Source organism: Gadus morhua, chromosome 22, assembly GCF_902167405.1.
Source record: "Gadus morhua chromosome 22, gadMor3.0, whole genome shotgun sequence".
NCBI lineage: Eukaryota > Metazoa > Chordata > Actinopteri > Gadiformes > Gadidae > Gadus > Gadus morhua.
The window spans coordinates 12163112-12184419 of NC_044069.1; the positions used below are offsets into that span (position 1 = coordinate 12163112).

The 21308-nt window shown below is 46.0% G+C and overlaps 2 protein-coding genes and 1 long non-coding RNA gene across 3 annotated transcripts in view; all 3 read left to right on the top strand.

Annotated features, from left to right (window-relative positions):
• LOC115536240 (uncharacterized) overlaps window positions 1–9451 on the top strand; it is a 23418-nt gene extending 13967 nt beyond the window's left edge. The window contains exon 3 of the long non-coding RNA XR_003974622.1: window positions 8378–9451. This is a non-coding gene — a long non-coding RNA (uncharacterized LOC115536240). The remainder of the gene's footprint in view (window positions 1–8377) is intronic.
• Window positions 9452–10710: 1259 nt separating this feature from the next.
• On the top strand, window positions 10711–13508 carry LOC115536214 (ABC transporter F family member 4). Its single transcript, XM_030347966.1, has 2 exons — window positions 10711–10854; window positions 11427–13508. The coding sequence occupies exon 2, from the start codon at window positions 11436–11438 to the stop codon at window positions 13275–13277; it is 1842 nt and encodes a 613-aa protein (XP_030203826.1). The 5' UTR covers window positions 10711–10854; window positions 11427–11435; the 3' UTR covers window positions 13278–13508.
• A 2213-nt stretch (window positions 13509–15721) lies between these two features.
• Window positions 15722–19891, top strand: LOC115536221 (transmembrane protein 79). Its single transcript, XM_030347979.1, has 5 exons — window positions 15722–16020; window positions 16820–17616; window positions 17979–18170; window positions 18402–18624; window positions 18996–19891. The coding sequence occupies exons 2-5, from the start codon at window positions 16959–16961 to the stop codon at window positions 19186–19188; spliced, it is 1266 nt and encodes a 421-aa protein (XP_030203839.1). The 5' UTR covers window positions 15722–16020; window positions 16820–16958; the 3' UTR covers window positions 19189–19891.
• Window positions 19892–21308: the final 1417 nt, after the last annotated feature.

Consider the following 21308-nt stretch of genomic DNA (forward strand, 5'->3'; position numbering starts at 1 on the left):
GAGAGGGAGAGAGGGAGAGGGAGAGAGGGAGAGAGGGAGAGGGAGAGAGAGAGAGAGAGAGAGAGAAGGAGAGAGAGGGAGAGAGAGAGGGAGAGGGAGAGGGAGAGAGGGAGAGAGAGAGAGAGAGGTAGAGGGAGAGAGGGAGAGGGAGAGGGAGAGAGAGAGAGAGAGAGAGAGAGAGAGAGAGAGAGAGAGAGAGGAGAATGTCTCCTTCCAGAGGTAGATAGGGAGGAAAACACTCTGGCAACTAACTTGGGCTTCTTTTCAAGCTTTTCAGAGGGACAGAAATAAAGGATGAAAGAAGGATGGTAATGAGAGGGAGTGAGAGAGACATAGTGATGTGATGTAGTGCCGTGTGTGGAAGCAGAGGCAATGGCGCCATCACCCGCCTTTTTTGGTTTTCAGTTTTTCTTTGTGGACATATGCTCTTGGGGAAATATTTTGATACAAAAGACCAAGAGACCAGTCCCTATTTTTGACCCCGAATCACGTTTTTTGAAGCGTACAATGTAAAGTTCCAACAAGAGAGCCATTATATGTAATCGTCAATGTCATTCTGTACTTGGCTGCAAATAATGTCATCCGCAAAGCCTTCTCCTATAATGACAGTCTTGTGTTTCATTACTTTCCTGCTGTGTACTTTCCAAGTAGTATATAAGCATGACGTGAATACACATGCTCACTGTGCTCACTCTAGTGTTTGTATGGACAAAAAAAAATCACTTAAGTGAACAGAACGCTCTATCTGTTGCCAGTCACACCCACATTCACAGCATTGGCAAAAAGAGCAATTTGATTCAAATGTTAAACGCACTTAAGGATAATCGCCCATGGAAAGTACATGGGAACAATTGATTATGGAATCAGAGCGTGCTATTTGGGTTATAATGTCTATCCATAACATTTTATGAACGGTACCTGTTGTACAGATTCAGCCACGCAAAATATATTCACACTTTCCCCAGTCTTGATCTTTTTGTACCTCTCTCTCTCTCACTCTCTGTCTGTATGTCTGTCTGTCTGTCTTTCCCTCACTCTCACTCTCGTGTCTCTCTCTCACACACACACACACATGCGCGTACAACTGAACAGGATCAGTGCACACAAACCAATAGCCACTAAGAACAGTGCCCTAGCAACCATTGGGCGTCTTGCCAAGCCATTGAGGTTGCCCGGCAGTGTGTTCCCATGGTAACATTTTCTGCCTTTGTGAGTAAGACACAGGGAGAACGAACGAGTGAGATTGGGTAGAGATTGCACTGTGGCATCTCGTTTTATCTTGGGAAAACTAATAATTTATGCTGGGTGTGTGTAGGGAGTGCTTATCTCAGCCCTAGATCCAGCTGCCACTGGACTGCAGGGGTGGGTGGGGTGGGGGGTGGGGGCACCCAGACATCAGGAGCCACAGACACTCCTCCATACGTCGGTGTCACCCTGAACCCATAGCGGCCAAAGGAATGTAACCCTCGGTCAAAGTCTACATATGAACAGTGGTTGGCTTTGGTTCTTGTTAACCAAAGCCATTTATCAATGAATTCAACATATACAATATCTTGTTTATAACTGTTGATGTGGGCTGATTTTAGTACACCCCTTTAGGGTGTCAATCATTGTTGTGTATGCGTAGGATGTAAACTGGGATGAAACAGCAGGCTTGTCAGGGCTAGACGGTCATCCCATGAATTGGTTTATGGGTTGTTGCTCAGCCAACTATAATGGATGTACTTCAACCTCGATGCTTGATGTTTTAAGCGGCTTCTGAGTGTATCTTTCTGTTTTTCAGTTGGTTTCGGGCATTTGTAGTCATAATTACCACTGGGAATTGCATTAACTGTAGCTTTTTGGCATGTTTTCAATATTAACAGGATGACGGATTTTGAGAAGTAGTAGTAAAAAATAGTAAAGTTTGTCTTGTATCAGAGTTATTCTTGGCTTGTGTAGTAGTCAACGAAACCTAATACATTTTGTTCAAACTTTTCCCTTTGACAGATGTTCATGTAAGTGTGTGTAGCGCAAGCAACATCTATCTCTTTGCCAGACCATTTAAAGTGTTATTACGTGGAATGATATACATTTCGAACTGTCCTCCGTTATTTATTTTATTTATTGTGTGTCTGACTAGCGCCAGTATTTAAAAAAAACGTTTCGGACCGTCCCCGGGAACGCTTTGTTTGAACGCCATTCACTTGTTTTCGCTCACTTTGAGGAGGTTGAAGTGCACTCCTCGCTGAGCTACACCTGACCCCCCCCCCCCCACCACCAACACTGATTACGTGCTCTGGCATGCACACTGCTCACCAGGCAGGCACCGCCTGCCCCACCCCCCTCGGACTGGCACGCGAACACAGCCGGGCAGACTGGCAAAGAGGCTGGCGTTGGCACCAGCGATGCCGCATTCATGCGTGAGGCGACTGCAAATGAGAAGGCGGAGAGAGAGAGAGAGAGAGAGAGAGAGAGAGAGAGAGAGAGAGAGAGAGAGAGAGAGAGAGAGAGAGAGAGAGAGAGAGAGAGAGAGAGAGAGAGAGAGAGAGAGAGAGAGAGAGAGAGGAGAGAGAGAGAGAGAGAGAGAGAGAGAGAGAGAGAGAGAGAGGGTTGGAGGGACAGAAAAAAATGACGGATGAAGGGTGTTTGTTAGCAAGAGAAAAGTTATTAAAGATATTGAGGCCGGGCATTCTTGGGGAACAAGGACGAACAGCAACCGTTTAGACAGAAGGGGGAGCAGCCGGAGAAGGGGAATAGACGGACGATGGGGTTAGAGGCACACAGGTAATGCAGAATGAAGAATGTCTTTGTCCCGATGAACATTGTGCTTTGTATATAAAACCAATCAAATACGACTCATACTATGCATATGAGTCTTTATAAGATGGCCCGTAATCCAGTATAACCACAGGATAGGCCTAATGTGCATAATGTTTAAAACCGGCATAGATATTACACTTAAACATTTTATGTAGGGGATTTATTATTATGCATTCTGTACTGTCTAATAACCCACTGGTCAATAGTTTAAAAGCTGTGGTATTCATTATTGATTATAGCTATTAAAGATTATATTAACTGAGTTCGTTATCAATTCTTATTGTTTCTATCGCATTATTTATTTTAATTGATGACCACAATCATTCAGAATTGTACACTGTAAGTATTACTTCTAAATAGTCCAGCAGAGGTGTTTCACAACTTACAATGCGTTTTAATTTGTTTTTCTAAAACCTTCCACGCCTCACGTAAGCAGCATCTCTCACCGTGCTGTGCTTCTGAGGCAGCGCCTTTGTGTTGTACCGCCGTAATGGAGTCTGTCTCTCTGGCGTCCGATTAAACACAAATCCACCAATTCAAGGTCGCTAATGCCTCATTAGACCGCGACTGGTGTCATATCACTTGTTATTTCACCGCCAGATGTAATTGATGTATCAATGGAACCTGCGAAAGGTGTAGTCACCAGAGCGACAACGTCTCTGAGATACGTGTGCGTGCGCGTATGCGTGTGTGTGTGTCATCTTGAGCGTAGCTCTGACGATACACACACAGACAGATAGAGCGTTGGGTTCCACAGGCTCCTCCGGTGCTGTGGAAGTGGGTCAGGCAGACGCCCACTGCAAGCCACTGCAGGTTAAGTGCTCTCGTTGGTGGGCAGGCGCGGTAAAGGTCCTGCGTTGGCCCGTCGTGGGTGTGGGTGTAGGGTTAGTAGGCGAAGGTATGGGGTGGCCACCTCCCTCCCACTAGGGGGAGACAGTCGCCATCAAGTCGAAGAAGTGTATTTAAACAATGTATACATTGCAAAAAAGAATAACGTTTGATGTCGACGTCTAGGTTGCTGGTGCTCTTAACGATAAAGAGAATACAAAATGTGTGACTGTATCGGTACTCCTGCTGTACCGCTATCGGTTAATAAAGGGTGGGTGAGACGGACAGACCGAGGGAGAGGGACCGACAGGTTCACCGACCAAAAAAGGGCAGGCAGGCACGGCGGACAGACAGACAGGCGGACAGACCCCCGGCCAGACGGAGAGGAGAAGAAGCCAGCGGTGGTCTGCGGCTCCGGAGTGCTGCGGCGTGAGGTAGTTGGTTGTATGGTTTCGCATAATAAACAGCATGGAGATAACTGTACAACCTTCTAGCTTTCCCCGCGGCGCCCCCTACTCGTCACTCTCCCAGCGGCCGGCCAGTCGTCGTCGTCCCCCCCCCCCCCCCCCCCCCCCCCCCTCCGTGTCCCGCGGTGAGTATGAGGAGCAGCAGCGCACAACGGAAAACCGCCTCGCGCTCTGATAGGACCGTTTCCTCAGCCACACTCCTACCGCATTGGTAGGTGGTCCGGGGTAATGGGTGGAAATGTTTTTTTCTTTGTTAGCAGACTTGTCTACGTTCAAGGACAAATGAAGTGTGTTGTTATGTGACTGTGTGTTCCATGTGTTTAGATAGATGGGTATATATAGATGGATTTATTTATAGCAGGATCTTGAGATGTGTATTTATAGCAGCAATGACCAGGATAGATCTTTCTCCCTTTGAAGTAAGTCAGAAAGTCCCAATACCCGTGGTTAGAACGAACACAAAACGTGGCAACATCAAATCGACTCACTTCCAAACAGTGATGAGGGGGGGGGGGGGGGGGGGGGGATGCCGTCAAGGTCTAGAACCTCCGAGCCCCCTGTCTCTGCAGTGCGGGCCGGGTCTCGTAGCGGACGTGGCCATGCTGGATGGACTTGAACGCAGAACGCACCACGACCGCCTGCGTGGTCCCTCATAGCATTGCCGGCGACCGCGCTTGTGAAACACGGGGAACTGCACCTGTTTCGGAGGCTACAACTGTTGTAGGAGAGAATGACTGCTCGCCGGGTTTACCGCTGGCATTATACATGTGTTGTGCTGAGCATCTCGCGTCACCACGCTCGAAGGCACGGGCATTCCTCAAACTTCCTCACCCAGTCTGCTTCCTCTCGCTCCCTCCCTCCCATTTCCTACCAGCACGTACCATCGCCCCTACCCCAGCCTCCCCTCCCCACCTCCAGCAGGATCCCCCAGCCCCCTGCACCCCCACCAGTCCCCCCCCAGTGTGTCTGGCTGGTGCCTCAGACAGTCAGTATCCGCATTGCGTTGCAGTGAGGAGGGGGAGAGAGTGAGAGGGAAAAAAAGAGCATATATCAGCAATCGGAGCCCGGCGCTGCTCTTTTCTTAACGCACACAAAGAGAAGACTCCCGGCAGGGTTCACAACACGAGAGATAATGCGAGCACGGGAATAGAGCCCACAGGGTTTTGAGGAATATTTTGGGACAGTGAATGCTTGGTTTTCGTGCACATTCAGTCCCCGGCATTGTCTTGTTTTAAATGCGTCATTGGCAAACCATTGCGGTGAAAGTAAAGCGTAATTTTGAACGGGTCTCCGTGTGTTTTTTGTTTTATTTGGGGAGGATTGAATTCAATTTCCTTGTTGTTGTGTTGGAGTCACGGCCGCATATGTTTCCAACAAGAGAAACATCAGATTCTCAGATTTGTGGAAAAACAAAGCCTGTCAAGTTGAATGTAAATGTGATGGTTCTTCCAAGGCTGAACAGTTAATTTCCTGCCTTGGTCCTTGATGCTGTGCTTTGTTTTTTGCTTTTCTTTAAACGATACCAGCGATGTGTGAATAAACCATGCTGTTCTAGCCACTCAATAGTAGTATTGCTAGTAGTAGGTCGTTTTGTGGACACAGGAATATTCATATTTTAGGCTTGCTGTGGCTTTGATTCCCATACTGTGTGAAAACCACAGCCTCTGTCTGCATACTACATCAGCACACCCTCCCTCCATCCCCCTCCCAAAACACACACACACACACACACACACACACACACACACACACACACACACACACACACGCACATACACATACATACACACACATAGTCTACCAGATGCAGGAGCTCAGCATCACAAGGACACGTGCACATGCAAACTGCAACGCAGACGCACATGCATGGGTTTGTGCACAGGCGCACTCGATGGTGGAGCTGCACACGTGGGCATGGACACAGAGGCAGACATGCACATAGAGAACCTGGTTCAGCACAATGCATGAACGCATACACACACACACGCACACACACACACACTGGCCGGCTGGCGTGAGTGCTGACTGCAAGATGGTCGAGACAGAGCATAGTGCTTGGAGACATCTTAAGGATTAAGGGAGAGGGAGGGGAGAGAGAGAGAGGGAGAGAGAGAGGGGAGGAGAGCTGATGGGGGCACAGGGCTGAGAGAGCAGGAGGAAGCAGGGACGGAGAGATGGAGTGAAAGAAAGAGCAATGGCGAAGGCTCCTGCACTCCATGTGTGGGTACGTGTGTGTGTGCGTGTGCGTGTGTGTGTGCGTGTGCGTGTGTGAGTGTGCGTGTGCGTGTGATGTATGTAGGTGACACAGATTTATGGGGGGAGAGGGCCAGAGTGGCTGGTGGTGGTTAGAGTAGCTGGGGGAATTGAAGGTGTTGGTACAGCACCAGAAAATTGAATCGATGCAATTGTCTGCCTGTGCTGCTGTTGCTTGTGTGTGTGTGTGTGTGTGTGTGTGTGTGTGTATGTGTGTATGTGCGTGTGTGTGTGTGTGTGTGTGTGCATGCATGTAAGCTGTGTGTGCGCATGTGTGTGTGCACATACATGCCTCTAGCTACTGTCTATGTTTGTGTGTGTGTGTGTGTGTGTGTGTGTGTGTGTGTGTGTGTGTGTGTGTGTGTGTGTGTGTGTGTGTGTGTGTGTGTGTGCCGAATACCTGCCTCCCAGTCTGTGGCTGCCTGGACCCTAATCGCCTGTAGATTTAGCACTGGGACTTGGCAGAGACACAGCATCACTGCACAGAGCTGGGAACAGCGGCAGAGTGAGGGGTACAAGAGGAGGGGAGGAGAGACAGAAAGAAAGAGGAGCGCGAGAGATGGAGCATTTTTTCGCTGTTTTGGACTGTGTTCGCTGCCTCGGTGTGAGGGAGACCGTAGACATCGCAGGGTGGCGTCAGAAAATGTTTGATGGCGCTGGAATAATCGCTATATTTTCACCTGGGGAAATCTAAGCAATAAGTCTGGAGAGGAGCCCGTAAGTGTGTGTGTGTGTGTGTGTGTGTGTGTGTGTGTGTATGTGTGTGTGTGTGTGTGTGTGTGTGTGTGTGTGTGTGTGTGTGTGTGTGTGTGTGTGTGTGTGTGTGTGTGTGTGTGTGTGTGTGTGTGTGTGTGCTTGTGCTCTGGTGATATCTGCATTCACATGGCTCAGGAGTGAATGCCTGTGTGTGTTCCTGTCTGGCTGGTGTGTGCATACGTGTGTGAATGTGTCTGTGTTTGTTTGAGGGTTGCGCGTTAAAATAAGGGAGCCCTCTTCACGAGGCGAAACGCAAATGGTGAGTTCCAAATGACTTGAGCCGTTTGGCAAATATCACGACAAGCAATCTCACCGTCTTTTCTCTTTACACTCCTACACGTTCATTTGTTTCGGCATGGGCTTCGCTTAATGTTATTTGATTTTCCCCAATCGTATGCTTTTTTGCCCCAGTTCCCCTCTGTCCCTCTTTGTGTCTCGAATGCTGTCGAGAGCAGTGGAGCCGCACACAAAACTGGGACAGAGAGAAATATTTGCCAGCTAGGGGGACAAAGAAGAGACACACAGAGAGGCAGCAGTAATTCCTTGCAACAGGCATTGGTGCTATCGCCACGCTAGCCGCATGCTCTGTGCGCCTTTGTTTAGTGCGTGAGGCTGCATGTGCATGCACCTGTGCCCACACATATTGTTGCCACATTTTTCAAGTTTCACTCTTCTTTTTTTTGCTCAGTACGGGGAACAAGAAGGTCCTTCTCCATTGTGACTTCTCCCTGTAGGCTCCTTGGCTGTTTGCCTGTAGTTCAAACCGCCGGGTGCCTGTCTGCCGCACCAGGACATTGAGTTCGTCTGGGGGGAAGGGGGGAATCACGTCAACATCGCTTTCCTTAATGGCGAGGCGTCTTCCATCATGGCGGTGTGATTGCACAGGTTGGAGGGGCGGGGGGGGGGGGGGGGGGGGGGGGGGGGGGCAGGACACAAACAGGGCCCGTAGGAAATGTAAGGAGATAGCTTTGTCTGCGTCAAGGAACCGTCGTCCACAGATGTTGCAGGCATCAGACAGTGGTCTGGTGTGTCAGCACCAGAAACCCACACTGCTTTAGTGGGGATCGGGTTACGCCTGATTCGTGTGCATCGGTCAAATAAAATAACGGTGTCTGCGGGTCTTTAGGACATCTGTCGCGGGGGCGCATCGTGCGGCTTTGTCTCTCTTATCGGAGCAAATCCAATCTTTACGTCGAAACCCGTTCAGAGTTGTTGTCGCTCACGAAAATAATCAAATGCTCGCCTAACGTTGTTTCTTTCTCTTGCCGCAGGTCGCGGGTCCGCTCTGCTCTGCGCACACGTCTGAAAAACCACACGTCGGCGAGACTCGTGACAACGTTCCCACCACAGCCTTGCTGGAGTGGACCTCAAAGTGTCGATTATTTCCTACAAAGATATCTGTATTAAAAGAGGCGTCACTCATGTACATACCATACTATACAGTGTGTGCGTTCACTTGGTGTTTGGACCTGGTTCTGGCATGCTGGTTAGCGGAACATTCTGGATCCGCCCGCGTGCATCATTGTCCCTGAGACCCTTAACCTGTGATGATGTAAAGGTCACAGGTGAGGTCCTTGGGAACAAGGCTGCGTGTGAAACCCGTCTGAAAGCAGCTCTTATTAGAGGACAGAAAGTGACACGTGACACAGAGGCTGTGTCCGCTACCCTTTAATAACCGATAGGTCTTAAAATATCAAGTCACGTATATATAAAGCGTCTCAAGTTTTCTTCTGTGCGGCGTGCGCTCCAGGCAGGACGGTGAAAGATGAGGGACTTGAACAAGAGCATGTTGATTGTCTGTGTTTATACAATAGGGACAGGGCTCTTTGAATTTTACACTTCATCAAATGCCAATGACACTATAGCTATAGCTGGAGGGGGCAGTTCCTGTCAGCTGGCTTTGTGGTCGTAAATGTGACGAGTTTAATGAGAAGTCAGCCAAAGGTTGTGACCCCGATGTAGATTGCAACTGGATTCATGTAGGTGCCTTATTTATTTTATGTATACTTTTTAATGTTTTTAATAAATGAATGAAGATTTATATCAATATAAATGTTTTGTTTAATTTGATCCATTTCATATTGATATATTGCCCAATAATAGGATAAAATGGACATGTTTGAATGCATCTGTTGAAATATAACTGTTAAGGTGTGTTACAAAGGTGTGTTAATAAACAAATGAATATTAAAACGGTTTATACATTTAGAAATACAAATACAAAATTTGATAAAATGTGTTTGTTTTATTCATGACAAATTACTTATTTACTTATTAATAAACCACACAACCACACCTTTTATACCCATGAATACAAATAATAATAAAACCTATTATTACTACAAGCACTGTGTTATCATTGCAGAACAGTCAGTCTACATTTGTGTATAAACAATGAGTAGCATAATGTGGTGCTGGCTGCGGCTCAGTGTCCCCCTGCTATCCGCCTCCATGTGTTTGTTCATCCCAGGACAGTTGACATCGATTGTGCAGGAAGCAGACTGAGACACATTAGTACCCAGCTCACCCCTGTCGCTGAAAAACACATTAACCGGCTGCATCGGCAGTCCTGTCTGGTAACCATGGCGAAGAGCACAAGGAGGGAGTGGAGGAGGGGTGATGGGCTGATCTGGGGCAGCGGGTTCAGAGCTCCGTGTCTCAGAGGGGCTGTTGCTCAGACACTCTGTTCCTTTCCTCCGGCCACGTCTGCCATTCTCCTTCTGCCTCACTCTTTCACTCTCGCTCTCCCTCTCTCTTCAAACTACCCCTTGTTCATTTTTTTTAATTTCTCACTTGCTGTTCTACTATTTACTTATTTACTTACTTATACAATGAAAGTTGCATATTTCCTTCTCCCTAAACAACTTTTTGTTATTATTATTATTATTATTATTATTATTATTATTATTATTGTTATTATTATTATTATTATTATTTTGCCTTATCGGTGCAGAACAGATCATACGCTGTATAAAAAAATTCAACGGACTATTTTCAAATGTAATTATTATCTTAAATCTGCAGGGAAAGTCGTTATTTGTTTAGAGCAGAGCATGCCCACACAAGACAAAACGAAACAGATCATTGTTGAATTGGCGAAGCTGCCAATTTAACCATCTAGGCCTTCTATTCAAAACCTTGGCTTAAGGGAGAATGATTCAACGCCAATCCTGATCTCACTTCTCATACGATATTAACATAGGCTACTATTTATTGAATCAGCAGAAAATGAATTCTGTTTGTTTTATCATCCACATGGCAAACTATGTTAGAATAAATTATCTCAAATGTAAAGCCATTTCTTGTGTTTGTTTTTTTTACAGTAACAGCCTTATACTAATCATTTCCCAATAGGGGGCAGTGCAAAACCCCTACACACAACCCGTCGGCGTTGACGCTCTACTCTTGAGATAACAGGTAATAAGACTAACATTTTCACAACTTTAGTTATGGCTGCTTTTATATTATTCAATCTCCACTCCGGGTATGTATAAGGTTATCTATGGTTTATAGATGTACGGAATGTCAATGGATCATGTGTGCATAATAAATTAGGATTCTGTTGTCGACTGCCACGCGGGGCCGGAACCATGTGCAGCGATCTCAGTTTCAATCCCCCTAAATCTTACGGACCACAGGAAGCGCTCACAATTCAAACGATCACGACAATAAAATTTGAATATCTGGATTCTATTCCGATAATGTAATGTGACGGAGTAAATTACATCGCAGAGTGGAAATATTGGAGGTGAGATTCTAAACCGTAAAAGTTAGTGACTTCAAGCTGCTAGCTAATCTCTGCATGGCCTATCGTAGATATTGGTGTAGACTATTTTCTGGAGCACAGTCTTCTCTCTATCACTCGCGGGTGATTGCAGCCTTTTCATACTTATTATTGAATATGCATTCGGTTTATCTGTTATTTTATGGATTTATTTTTTAAATTCTGAACTTCGATATACACCTTTTTATAAAGACGAGATTGCATTCCATTTCAACGGACAGATATATTTTGAGTCGTTTAGATTGATACCAACCCCCCCTAGTGAAAGGGCTACTAAACGTCAACACTCCCGCCATTACAAAATGGCAGTCCGGGAAATAAACAGATTCATATACAATATATATTACTCGGAAGTTCGGAACTGTGGCCCATTTTTTTTTAATTCTAAAACTGTGGTAGTATTTTTGGGTTTCAATTAATGCTAAACAACAATTTTGTTTGGTGAACTGTGCCTTTTCTTGTCATATTTCACTTGAATATTTTTTCATTTCTTCACCACTCACTCTTTGCTTTTTGTGTGTGCTTTTTTTTTAAAGCGGTCAAGTATGGAAGAGGAAATGACGATGACAGTGGAAGGACAGGGGGACCCTGGAGGCAGTGAGGGGGAGTCAGGAGTAGACATGCCCACCACTAACACCAACAAGAGGGGACGTGGTAGGTCCAAAGGATCCAAGAAGCTGCAGGTGTGGGTAACGCATGTGGACCTATCAGAGTTTGGTTCAGGCCTTTTAAATGGTGGCCCCGCACAGCCACTAAGGAGCAGAGGGAGTCCTGAAAACCCCCCTCCTAGGCCCCGGGGCCGGCCGAAAGGTTCAGGCTTGAAGAGGCTGGCCCCCAGTGGGGAGGCTCCTGTAGCAGGGGAATCTACCAGGAAGAGGGGCCGGCCAAAAGGTTCAGGCTTGAAGAAGCTGGCCCCTAGTGAGGAGGCTCCTGTAGCAGGGGAATCTACCAGGAAGAGGGGCCGGCCAAAAGGTACAGGCTTGAAGAAGCTGGCCCCTAGTGAGGAGGCTCCTGTAGCAGGGGATTCTACCAGGAAGAGGGGCCGGCCAAAAGGTTCAGGTTTGAAGAAGCTGGCCCCTAGTGAGGAGGCTCTTGTAGAAGAGGAATCTACCAGGAAGAGGGGCAGGCCAAAAGGTTCCACCAACAGAAAAACACCTGCCAAGTTTGCTGATAGAGCAGATGATTGGGACTTAGGTATGCTCAAGGAATCCCCCTCTTTAAAGCGCACCGCAGAAAGTTCAAAGAGTGAGGACGAGGAGGATGGCGATCCCGGAACCCCCAGAAAGAGGGGAAGACCCAAGGGTTCTCCTAACAAGAAAACCAGGCTGGCAGTAAAGAGAGGTGTTAGCAGTGAGTGCGAGACACGGAGCGACTCCTCTGGTTCCAGAAACAGCCTAGATGAAGGAAGGGTTTCTGCGAAGCAGACAATGGAAGATATCGATGGACAAAAGTCATCTCTGAGAGGGAGGGGAAGACCAAAGGGTTCTCCTAACAAGAAAACCAGGCTGGCAGCAAAGAGAGGTGTTAGCCGTGAGTGCGAGACACGAAGCGACTCCTCTGGTTCCAGAAACAGCCTAGATGAAGGAAGGGTTTCTGCGAAGCAGACAATGGAAGACAGCGATGGACACAAGTCATCTCCGAGAGGGAGGGGAAGACCCAGGAAAGACATCGGCCAGAGGATTGACGCAGGCCAGAGAGTCCCGGATGGTGCCTCGCCTGCTAAGAGGGGACGAGGGAGGCCAAAGGGATCACCAAATAAAACCTACCCACGTGTCCATCAATCCGATGGAAGGTCACGGAAACCCAGTCTTCCCTTCGTCTATACAGATCGGTTTGGACCAAAACCAAAGGGGCGCGGCCAACCAAAGAAGGAGATGCTTAAACGGGGTCGGCCGAGGAAGAACCCCTTGCCGCAGGCCGGGGATATGATGAGGCCTAAAGTGTGGAAACCGCTGGGGAGGCCGCGCAAATACCCACGGCTTGATCCTCCAGAGGGCCTGGCGACCCCCCGCAGAGCCAGAGGGCGTCCCCGCAAGTTGGAGATCAAAAGAGGGTGTATTACAAGCAAAGCAGCCACTCCTCAGCCCAGAGTACCCAGCGATGGGAGGGCCAGATCCAGGGGGCGTGCCTCGGGTACTGTCAAAGATACCCCTCCCCGAAAACGAGGACGCCCCAAAGGTTCCCTCAATAAATCGAAAGTGGCAAAACAGGCACAGGAGTCAGAGCAGGAGTCAGAGCAGGAGCAGGAGCAGGAGCAGGAGGAGGAGGAGGAGGAGCAGCAGCAGCAGGAGGTGGAGGTGGTCGTGGAAGAGGATGCTGGGGAAAACGAGAAAGGCATTCCACCGCTTGAGGCAGACGACACAGAATTCACAGCAGAGGCCATATGATGTGGTTTGAGCTAGAAGTTGGCTGGCCTCAGGAGACTGCAGTAACAGTCACAGTATGGACAATACCTCTGGTTGGTTGCGGTTGAATACCGAAAACAAAAATACATTGTTTTTTGAACAGGCTTATTTTTTATATTTTGTCATTTGGATGGATAGATATACTGCCGGTTTATAATGTTATTCGTGATTGATTGTTCATTAATTAAAACATGCCTTCACTGAAACTCACAATGCTTCTGTACCTCTCATGTAAACCAGCGTACACATTTTTCATAGACTAGAAATACAGAACAAGCATGAATGAGATGTTAAGAGTCTTTCATTATATTTTACCTGCTTATTTTAATTAGAAATTTTAAAGGAGACATATTATGGCGCTTTCACAGCAAGTAAACATAGTATTTGAGTTCCAGAAAACATGTTTTTGAAGCTGTATGATGGATATAGCTTTTAGGAAAAAAGACTCACCTACTGCTATTTCCCTCTGTTTCAGTCCCTTCAGAATGCGCTGTTTCTGGTGTCTGTAGCTTTAATGCAAATGAGCTGCTGCCCATTGACCAATGAGCTGTCAGACTGAACCACAACATGGAGGAGAAGGGATTGTTGCCGTTTGCGGACTCCTTGAGCTCTATATCTATATTGCCTATAATATAATAATATGTATGGGTATTTATATAATATATCTTATATCACGGTCAAAAGCTATGTGTGCCTCGGATGATATTATGCATCATAAAGACTGCGTCTGACATCTCTGGCACTTCCACAACAAGTAAAGACTCGTAGTGGGGGATATCTCGGCCATGGTTGAGAAGAATTGGGGGGAAAGGAATTTTGGCCGTGACTCTCTGAAGTCCATGAACTGCGACATGGAGGAGAAAGGGATTGGACTCCGGGAGCTGAGCTGCCGGACTGCCGCCGAGCTCCCCGCGCCGGAGCTGCCGGACTGCTGTCGAAGCCGTTCGGCCGCTGCCGAAGTTTCGGCGGCCGTCCGGCAGCTTCGACGGGTGTCCTCTGGGAGCTGAAAAGTCTGGCGAGGGTAGCTCAGCGGCAGTCCGGCAGCTCAGCTCCGAGAGTACAATCCCTTTCTCCTCCATGTCTCCTCCTCCGGACTGCAGTCCGGCACGCTGCATACAAAATTTTCTCAAAGTTTGTATGCGTGTTGAAGCACAAGAGACCCAAAACAACACCCCAAATCCCAGGAAAAGTGTTGTTTTCATAATATGTCCCCTTTAAGAGACTATTCATTGTGTTCACTGATGTAGTAATGAAATTCTGGGAGGGTATTCCTGTTATCAACAGGTTCAAATATATTAATTTGGATGTATATGTTGACATCCAGTCGGGATATAAATAAATCATGTCCAATTTCGTTTATTCATAAAAACTTTTTGCCTTCATTTCAACTTTCAATTTCCTTTCAACAATTTAAATGTGCAATTTAAATGCCATTCCTGGGTGCAACAATTGAAAACGTTGAAAGCACTAAATTACATTCCTTGGCACACAAAAGGGTCAATATAAGGCTACTCCATTCTGTAAACCACAATCACTCCCATGCCTTAAATAAAGAGCCACAAGAGCTACTGTACTAATTTTCAGTGGTCGTGGCTATTCTAAATTTGCATTGTATTTAGAATTTCAATATATTCAGATGTGTTCCATGCACACAAGGCAATATTTTTTATTATTCTACAATTTGGCCTATTGAGTTTTATTTGATTCGTAGTGTTCTGATCTCACAATACATGGATTGATACATGGGTACCCTTTCTTTGACATTGTCAAAGAAACATTGAGTTAAACATCCTTATGTTTTTGATACTTAAGATTAACACAATCATCTATTCTCTTCTATTGCTTGGGAAATGGTGACACATGCCACCAAACAGAATGTACCCATAATGTTCAAAAGACAAAGTGATGTAGATATTTCACAGGCCGCTGATTATGGTGGCATCCGTATGTCAAACCCTTTTTTGTGATGTGTTTTGAACCAGAAACCCTTAAAAATGTGTCTGTTTTCTCTCAAAATAAAGTTACTTGCAGTTTTATTTAAAAATGTCATTTTTATGTTTTAAAGTTTCCTCTGAAGTGTTCCCCCAAGGGGGCAAAATATGTAGTCATTGGCAGTGGGTTTTTTTTTGCGTCAATATTTAATCGCTATTATTTATAATGATCGTAGTTATGTTATGTATTGAGCACTCCACCCTGTACAAGTTTCGTTGGGCACCGTGACGGGCAAACCGGCATAACCTCGTTCCCGCTGCGGCTGAAACGGGATGCTCAATAAGCGCTGTCGGCGAGAAAGAGGGTGGGACTTTCTGTTGAATGGTTTTAGCAACGGCGCGGACTTTCGAATGAGGATATTCATCTTATTTTCAAGGAATCAGTATTGCTTTTTCAGCATAATAAATACGAATGTATTCTCCTTGTGTTTATGGTTGTTATTCATGTAATTGTTTGTATCCTTAATTTCTTGTCCTTATCTCCCGACGACCGTGTAAACGGCAAACACAGCTCGCCGGAAGTAAGAGAACGGAAATTGCGTGGCCACAAACCGGGGTAACGCTATTATCCAGGACCCTCATCCTTTCTACCTGCCATATCGTTACCACCTGGATACACCTGCCAAATTACAAAGCGTCTAACACGGAACTTGAGAGTTTGTGAAAAGGTCGAAAGAATACAATAATTAATAAAAATCGGATCCGAACTGATGGTGGACCCGGCGTACAAGTCGGTAAGTAAAATGACCAAGGTGGTTGAAAATAGGTGTAAGACGAAGGCTTATTTGATAGTACTCGCAGAACGAGTTTAGCGAAACTGCATTCCCCGCCTTGGTAAACAACCCCCCAGTTTCATGGATACTTCACCGTAAAAGTATCGATAATATGGATCGACCTCATAATGGACCCATTTGACCCTTACACGCTGGGAAAGTATTTTCTTAATTGTTTTTATTCGAAGTGTTCCCTTTCTACGCCAATAAATTGTAATATCCTAGGATATACAGACGTCACTTTTCAGTTAGCAGTTGTATCATGTATGTCAGTTACAGTATTTCATAGGCCTTGACTTAAACGCGTTTAAACGTTTACTTGAAACCTACATTTTTTTCCCCAATAGCTCACACTCCGTGTAATGTATTGTAACGTCAGCACTTCTTTATCTATTTTCACAATACTGCAGTGATTCATGGTTTAATGGCTCTACCTGTTGTAGTGCTAAGAGTTGAGCCCGGTAATGTGACGCGTTTTGTTTAGCCAAGGAGAGCTTGGTGTTTTCAGAATGAGAATAATGGACACCTGACGTCTGTCTTCAACCTTAAATGAAAAGAACACTCCATATACATGCCTTTTTATACATTAATAAGTTGTTAGGCATTCATCAGAGTTCCGTTTTGAGTTTTCTGGTTTAGGGTTACTTGCCTTTTTTTTCGCAAAACATTGCATTTAATGCAAATGTTCCATTGTTGTTAATGTCCATATCATATGGGTCTCACAATGTCATACATCGTGTGCCTTTTTTCTCTTTTCCAGAATATTGTAGGATAATAACAGAAGAAATTAACTTCAAAATGAGGTTGCGTATTAGAAGGGAGAAAAAGTAATTGACCGACACTAACACAGAAACGTCTGCTAAATACCAGAATCAAAAAACACCTCAATTGTTGCAACAATGTCTGAATTGAAGGATTTGAACACAGAAATAAGTAAAGAACTCAGTCCTTCAACTGGTACGTCCAGTGACCCCATCGCTAAAGTCCAAATTCAAGAGAAAGACAAAAGCTGTGAGGAAGAGGAGGAAGAGGAGGAGGTAGAGGAAGAACAGTCAGTGTTCTGCTCCGCTCCGTCGGAGCCGAGCACGTTACCATGGCCCGGGGACAAACTGGGGAGGATGCTGGGAGCAGAGGACAGCGGAACAATGTCTGCAATAGACAGAGTATCCGAGGAGGAGACTGCTTGGAGCCAGAGCAGCAGGCAGGCAGAGGGGAACCTGAAGAGACGATCCAAATGGAGGGAGAGCATGCCGGAGGGAGAGCGCTGGAGGGCGTACGAATCTGAGGGGCAGCACGGGGATAAAGGCTCGGGGTCGCTGGCGGACGGCGAGGAAGAGGAGGAGGACGACGGGTCGGTCAACTGGATGCCGGAGAAGGCGGCTTTGGTCTTCACTCCCCGGGTCAACATCTTGAACAACCAGGGGGAGGGAGAGGGCGCTCCTGCGGAGAACACGTACCGGGATGACCCCATGAATGAGAAGGAGCCACGAGCTACGAGCACTGTGGACGTCCACCAGTACTCTGAGTGGCCTGAGGAGGAGGAGGAGGAGACTATCTGTAAGGACATGCAAAAGAAAATTCACATAGAGCTAAAAAAAATTATATATATATAGTTACAAATCTGAAGTGTATATATACATATATATCACATTTTTTAGATCTAGGTGATTTTATTTTTTCTATCCAGCAAAGTTGGAGCCTTTTTTATTTATATATATATATATATATATATATATATATATATATATATAGTAAAACGTAAGAATAATCTGATCCTAAAGGCGTTCAGATGTAGTCCCACATGGGGTGACTTCAGCCTTGCCCTTTTTTAGTTAGGCACTGTAGGCCTCTTATGGCTCATGTTTATGACTGCAGCCACCTCATTCTCTTGCATCATGAAACACCCTCTCTGTTCACAGACTGCGGCAGTTGTTGCAGTGAGAAACTCCAACTTTGCTTGGCGATGGTGGCCGCCCTGGTCCTCTTCCCCTTGCTGGTTTGGGGGGGCTATGCCCTTCTACCCTTTGATGCTCCGGTACTCAAGAGCACCCCCCTCAGGCTGGTGTACACTCTACGCTGCGCCTTCTTTGCGACGGTGCCCATCATACTCGGTAAGACGTCCCGATCAGTATGTTGTCGTTCTTTTTTTTTCACCAGCGCTCCACCTCTCTCATCAACCTGCAAGGTGACATTTGTTGTGATTTGCACAGTGAATATTACTTGTGTCGTCCCGAGGAGCTCAGTTTATGATACAAATTACGGCGGACGCAAGTGAACCGCCAAAGCACCCTGAATAAAGCCTGTCCCTCTTACCGTTCCTCTCTCCCCGGGGTGGCCCACAGGCGTGGTGGTGCAGGGCGCAGCCCGGCTGCGGTTCGGGGAACTGAAGCCGCTCTACGAGGGCACGCTAGAGAGCAGGGAGGTTGCGGCCCACGGCCACTACGTCAACGACTCGCTGTCCCTCTACCTCTTCTACTTCCTGCAGCTGGCGGTCATGGCCACCTACCTCAACCAGGACCATCTCAAACTGGTGCCGCTGCTCACCATCATCTTCGCCATCGGGAGGTAGGTGATGTATGGTTCGGCTGCATGCAGCCTTTTATGTAAGATCAGTGTTTTAGCCGCAACCTTTCATTACGGCTCATCCACACACTAAACCTGAAATACTTACTCCATATATTCACTGTAATACTAATACCATGCTGTCTTTCGACATCATTGTTAAACTTGTGTTGGCCTAGGCGTTTAAAATGGAGGACGCTGAGGTTTGGACTGAATTTAGCGATCAGCAACAATCAACATGTATCCTATTTAACTAATATTAATATTTGACTTTCTTTCTTTGTTCTGTTTTTGGATGGATAACCTTTAAGCGGCCGGACCGGCTCACGTAAGCCTTTGGGCTGTGGTAACCCTGTGGTGCTGTCTCGTTGCAGGCTCATCTACTGGGCGTGCCTCTCTCTGGGCAGCAGCGTCAGGGCCCTGGGGTTCGGCTTCTCCTTCTTCCCCATCCTGGTCATGCTGGGCGTCAATCTGTACTACATCTTCTCCTCGGTGGGCCAGGGGGCCGTGTTCGACGTGGAGCCTCCCGCCACGGAGGCTGCGCCCATGCAGAGATGGTGGGGCTGAGGGGCTCGTAGGGACCCGTTTCAAAAGAGATCGTCGGAGGCTTATACCCTATTAGAAAAATGAACCACACATTGCATTAAAAAGTCAGTTCCTTGACTATTTCTCCTTGTCATGCTTTGAATTCTGATCGGACACCTGATAAAAACAAACAATATTTACAAGGTGAATTTGACAAAAGGCAAGGCAGAAAACTGTCCTTCAGTGTACAAAACTTTTTTATAATCAAACTGCAAAGACGTGTAGCATGGCTGCAGAAGCCTTGACCAGCATCAGCATCACCGCGCCCCAACTCCTGATTGTATACACACCGAGCCTTAAGGAATGAATACATATTTGCACTTTTCTATTACTATGGATAACAATAGGGCTCTCAAATTGTTCTTGACTTCAGAGCATTTTCTTATTTCTTCAGTTATGCATGATCCAGTATGAAAGATATGTGTACCAGGAAACTCGACTGTTTGCATTGGCTCACGCTGTTATTTTTTAGCTTATGGTTGCTTTTGATTAAGATAATTTACTTGGGTGAATGCAATGGGATTTTCTTTTGGAGGGAATAAATAAAACAAATGCAATACTGATTGATTAAAAAAAAGAATAACAAATTTATACTCATTTATATTTCGACAGCCAAATTGCCATACTTTTTGGATGTGGGAAATGTACAATGCAATAATAAAAAGAAGATTTTTAGTCTACACTCTCTGTGCTCCCATTAACGGTTCCAAAGTGTACGAATTTATTTCAAGTGTTCAGAAGAATCCTTTTGTTGCATTTTCTGATTTTACTTTTGTGAACTTCCTCCCAGGGCATTTGGCAGATTTTAACCAAACCAAGACCAACTATCATTTAATCTTCAGCTCCCAAAAAATCAAAGATATGAAGAGAAACAAAGCAACATATCAACCAAAAACGGCACTTTGACAGGAAGCATGCATCTCTAAACAGTTGGTCAATTTGCATGACATAAACCCATGATGCTTAGCCTACCCATGAGGTCATATTGCCAAGATGGACCATTTTGGCTATGGGGGGAGTAGGGTCCAGCTGCAGCCCCGGAGAACAACATCCTGGCGTGACAACAACCCTGGCGCGACGGAAGTACTCTGGCGTGACGGAAGTGATTTTTCTTTTAAAACTTTTTTTTACACACCGCTAAATTGGATACCAAAGATGAACCATGGAAGTAAGTGCGACTGCCAATATGCTTAATATAGCCTATTGAGTAATATTCATGTAAAAGTCGTGCCGTGGTTGATTTACTTTTCGCTAAATTCGAATATAATAATACTGCGCCCTTTTTGAAAAATTAGCTGCACTTCGTTCATGGAAGTAAGTGAGAGTTAACCTGTTCATAATAATTATTAATATATTGAGTAAAATTCATGTTAAAGCCGTGCTGTGGTTTATTTAGTGTCATCCGTAATCACCAATGTGATACTACAGCAACACGATTTAGCAAAACTGTCATGCGTTTTTTATTGTCTAACTTTTAAGGAATAAATCGTTTTTAGAGGTTTTTCTAATATTACGTTGCACACACACACACACACACACACACACACACACACACACACACACACACACACACACACACACACACACACAACCTCTTGCAGGCAGACTCAGAATCTTGAGCCCATTTATTAGGCAACAGGTGTTATCAGGATTCCATCACTGCATTCCCAGAATCCTGCATTGTGAAAGTCTTCCCTTTTTTTTTAAAATGTACAATGGCATTTTATTCTACATACAATACAACCATAGTATTTTTCAGGAGTCCACGACCACCCTGCCCGTTTTGACACACAAAAGTAATTTGACACTTCTGGGATGAGCCAATGATTCATCTGTTTGGAAGGTTTTGTTAGAGACAAACAAAGAATCTTCAGGCAACAGATGTGACAGCTGTGACTGCTCTCTCTCTCCTTCGTCTACTGGGTCCTCTGTGTTTGCCTACCTGCTACAGGTAGCCAGTGGGCGGGGCTGAGAGGCTTGTCAGCTGATGAGGTGCACCTGTGCAGGTCTGCCACGCAGGCTTTAGCCAGTCTCTCTCTCTCTTTCCACAGAGGCAGGTGGGCTTGGGTTCTGTTTAGGGTGGTTCCTTAAGTTTTTGGACC

What these genes read in the sequence shown, in the direction of transcription:
- LOC115536214 (XM_030347966.1), top strand. Translation starts at nt 11,436, where the DNA reads ATGGAAGAGGAAATGACGATGACAGTGGAAGGACAGGGGGACCCTGGA.
- LOC115536221 (XM_030347979.1), top strand. Translation starts at nt 16,959, where the DNA reads ATGTCTGAATTGAAGGATTTGAACACAGAAATAAGTAAAGAACTCAGT. An exon ending in GGAGGAGGAGGAGACTATCT is followed by an intron (nt 17,617 to 17,978) that starts GTAAGGACATGC and finishes CTCTGTTCACAG; the next exon opens with ACTGCGGCAGTTGTTGCAGT. An exon ending in ATCATCTTCGCCATCGGGAG is followed by an intron (nt 18,625 to 18,995) that starts GTAGGTGATGTA and finishes GTCTCGTTGCAG; the next exon opens with GCTCATCTACTGGGCGTGCC.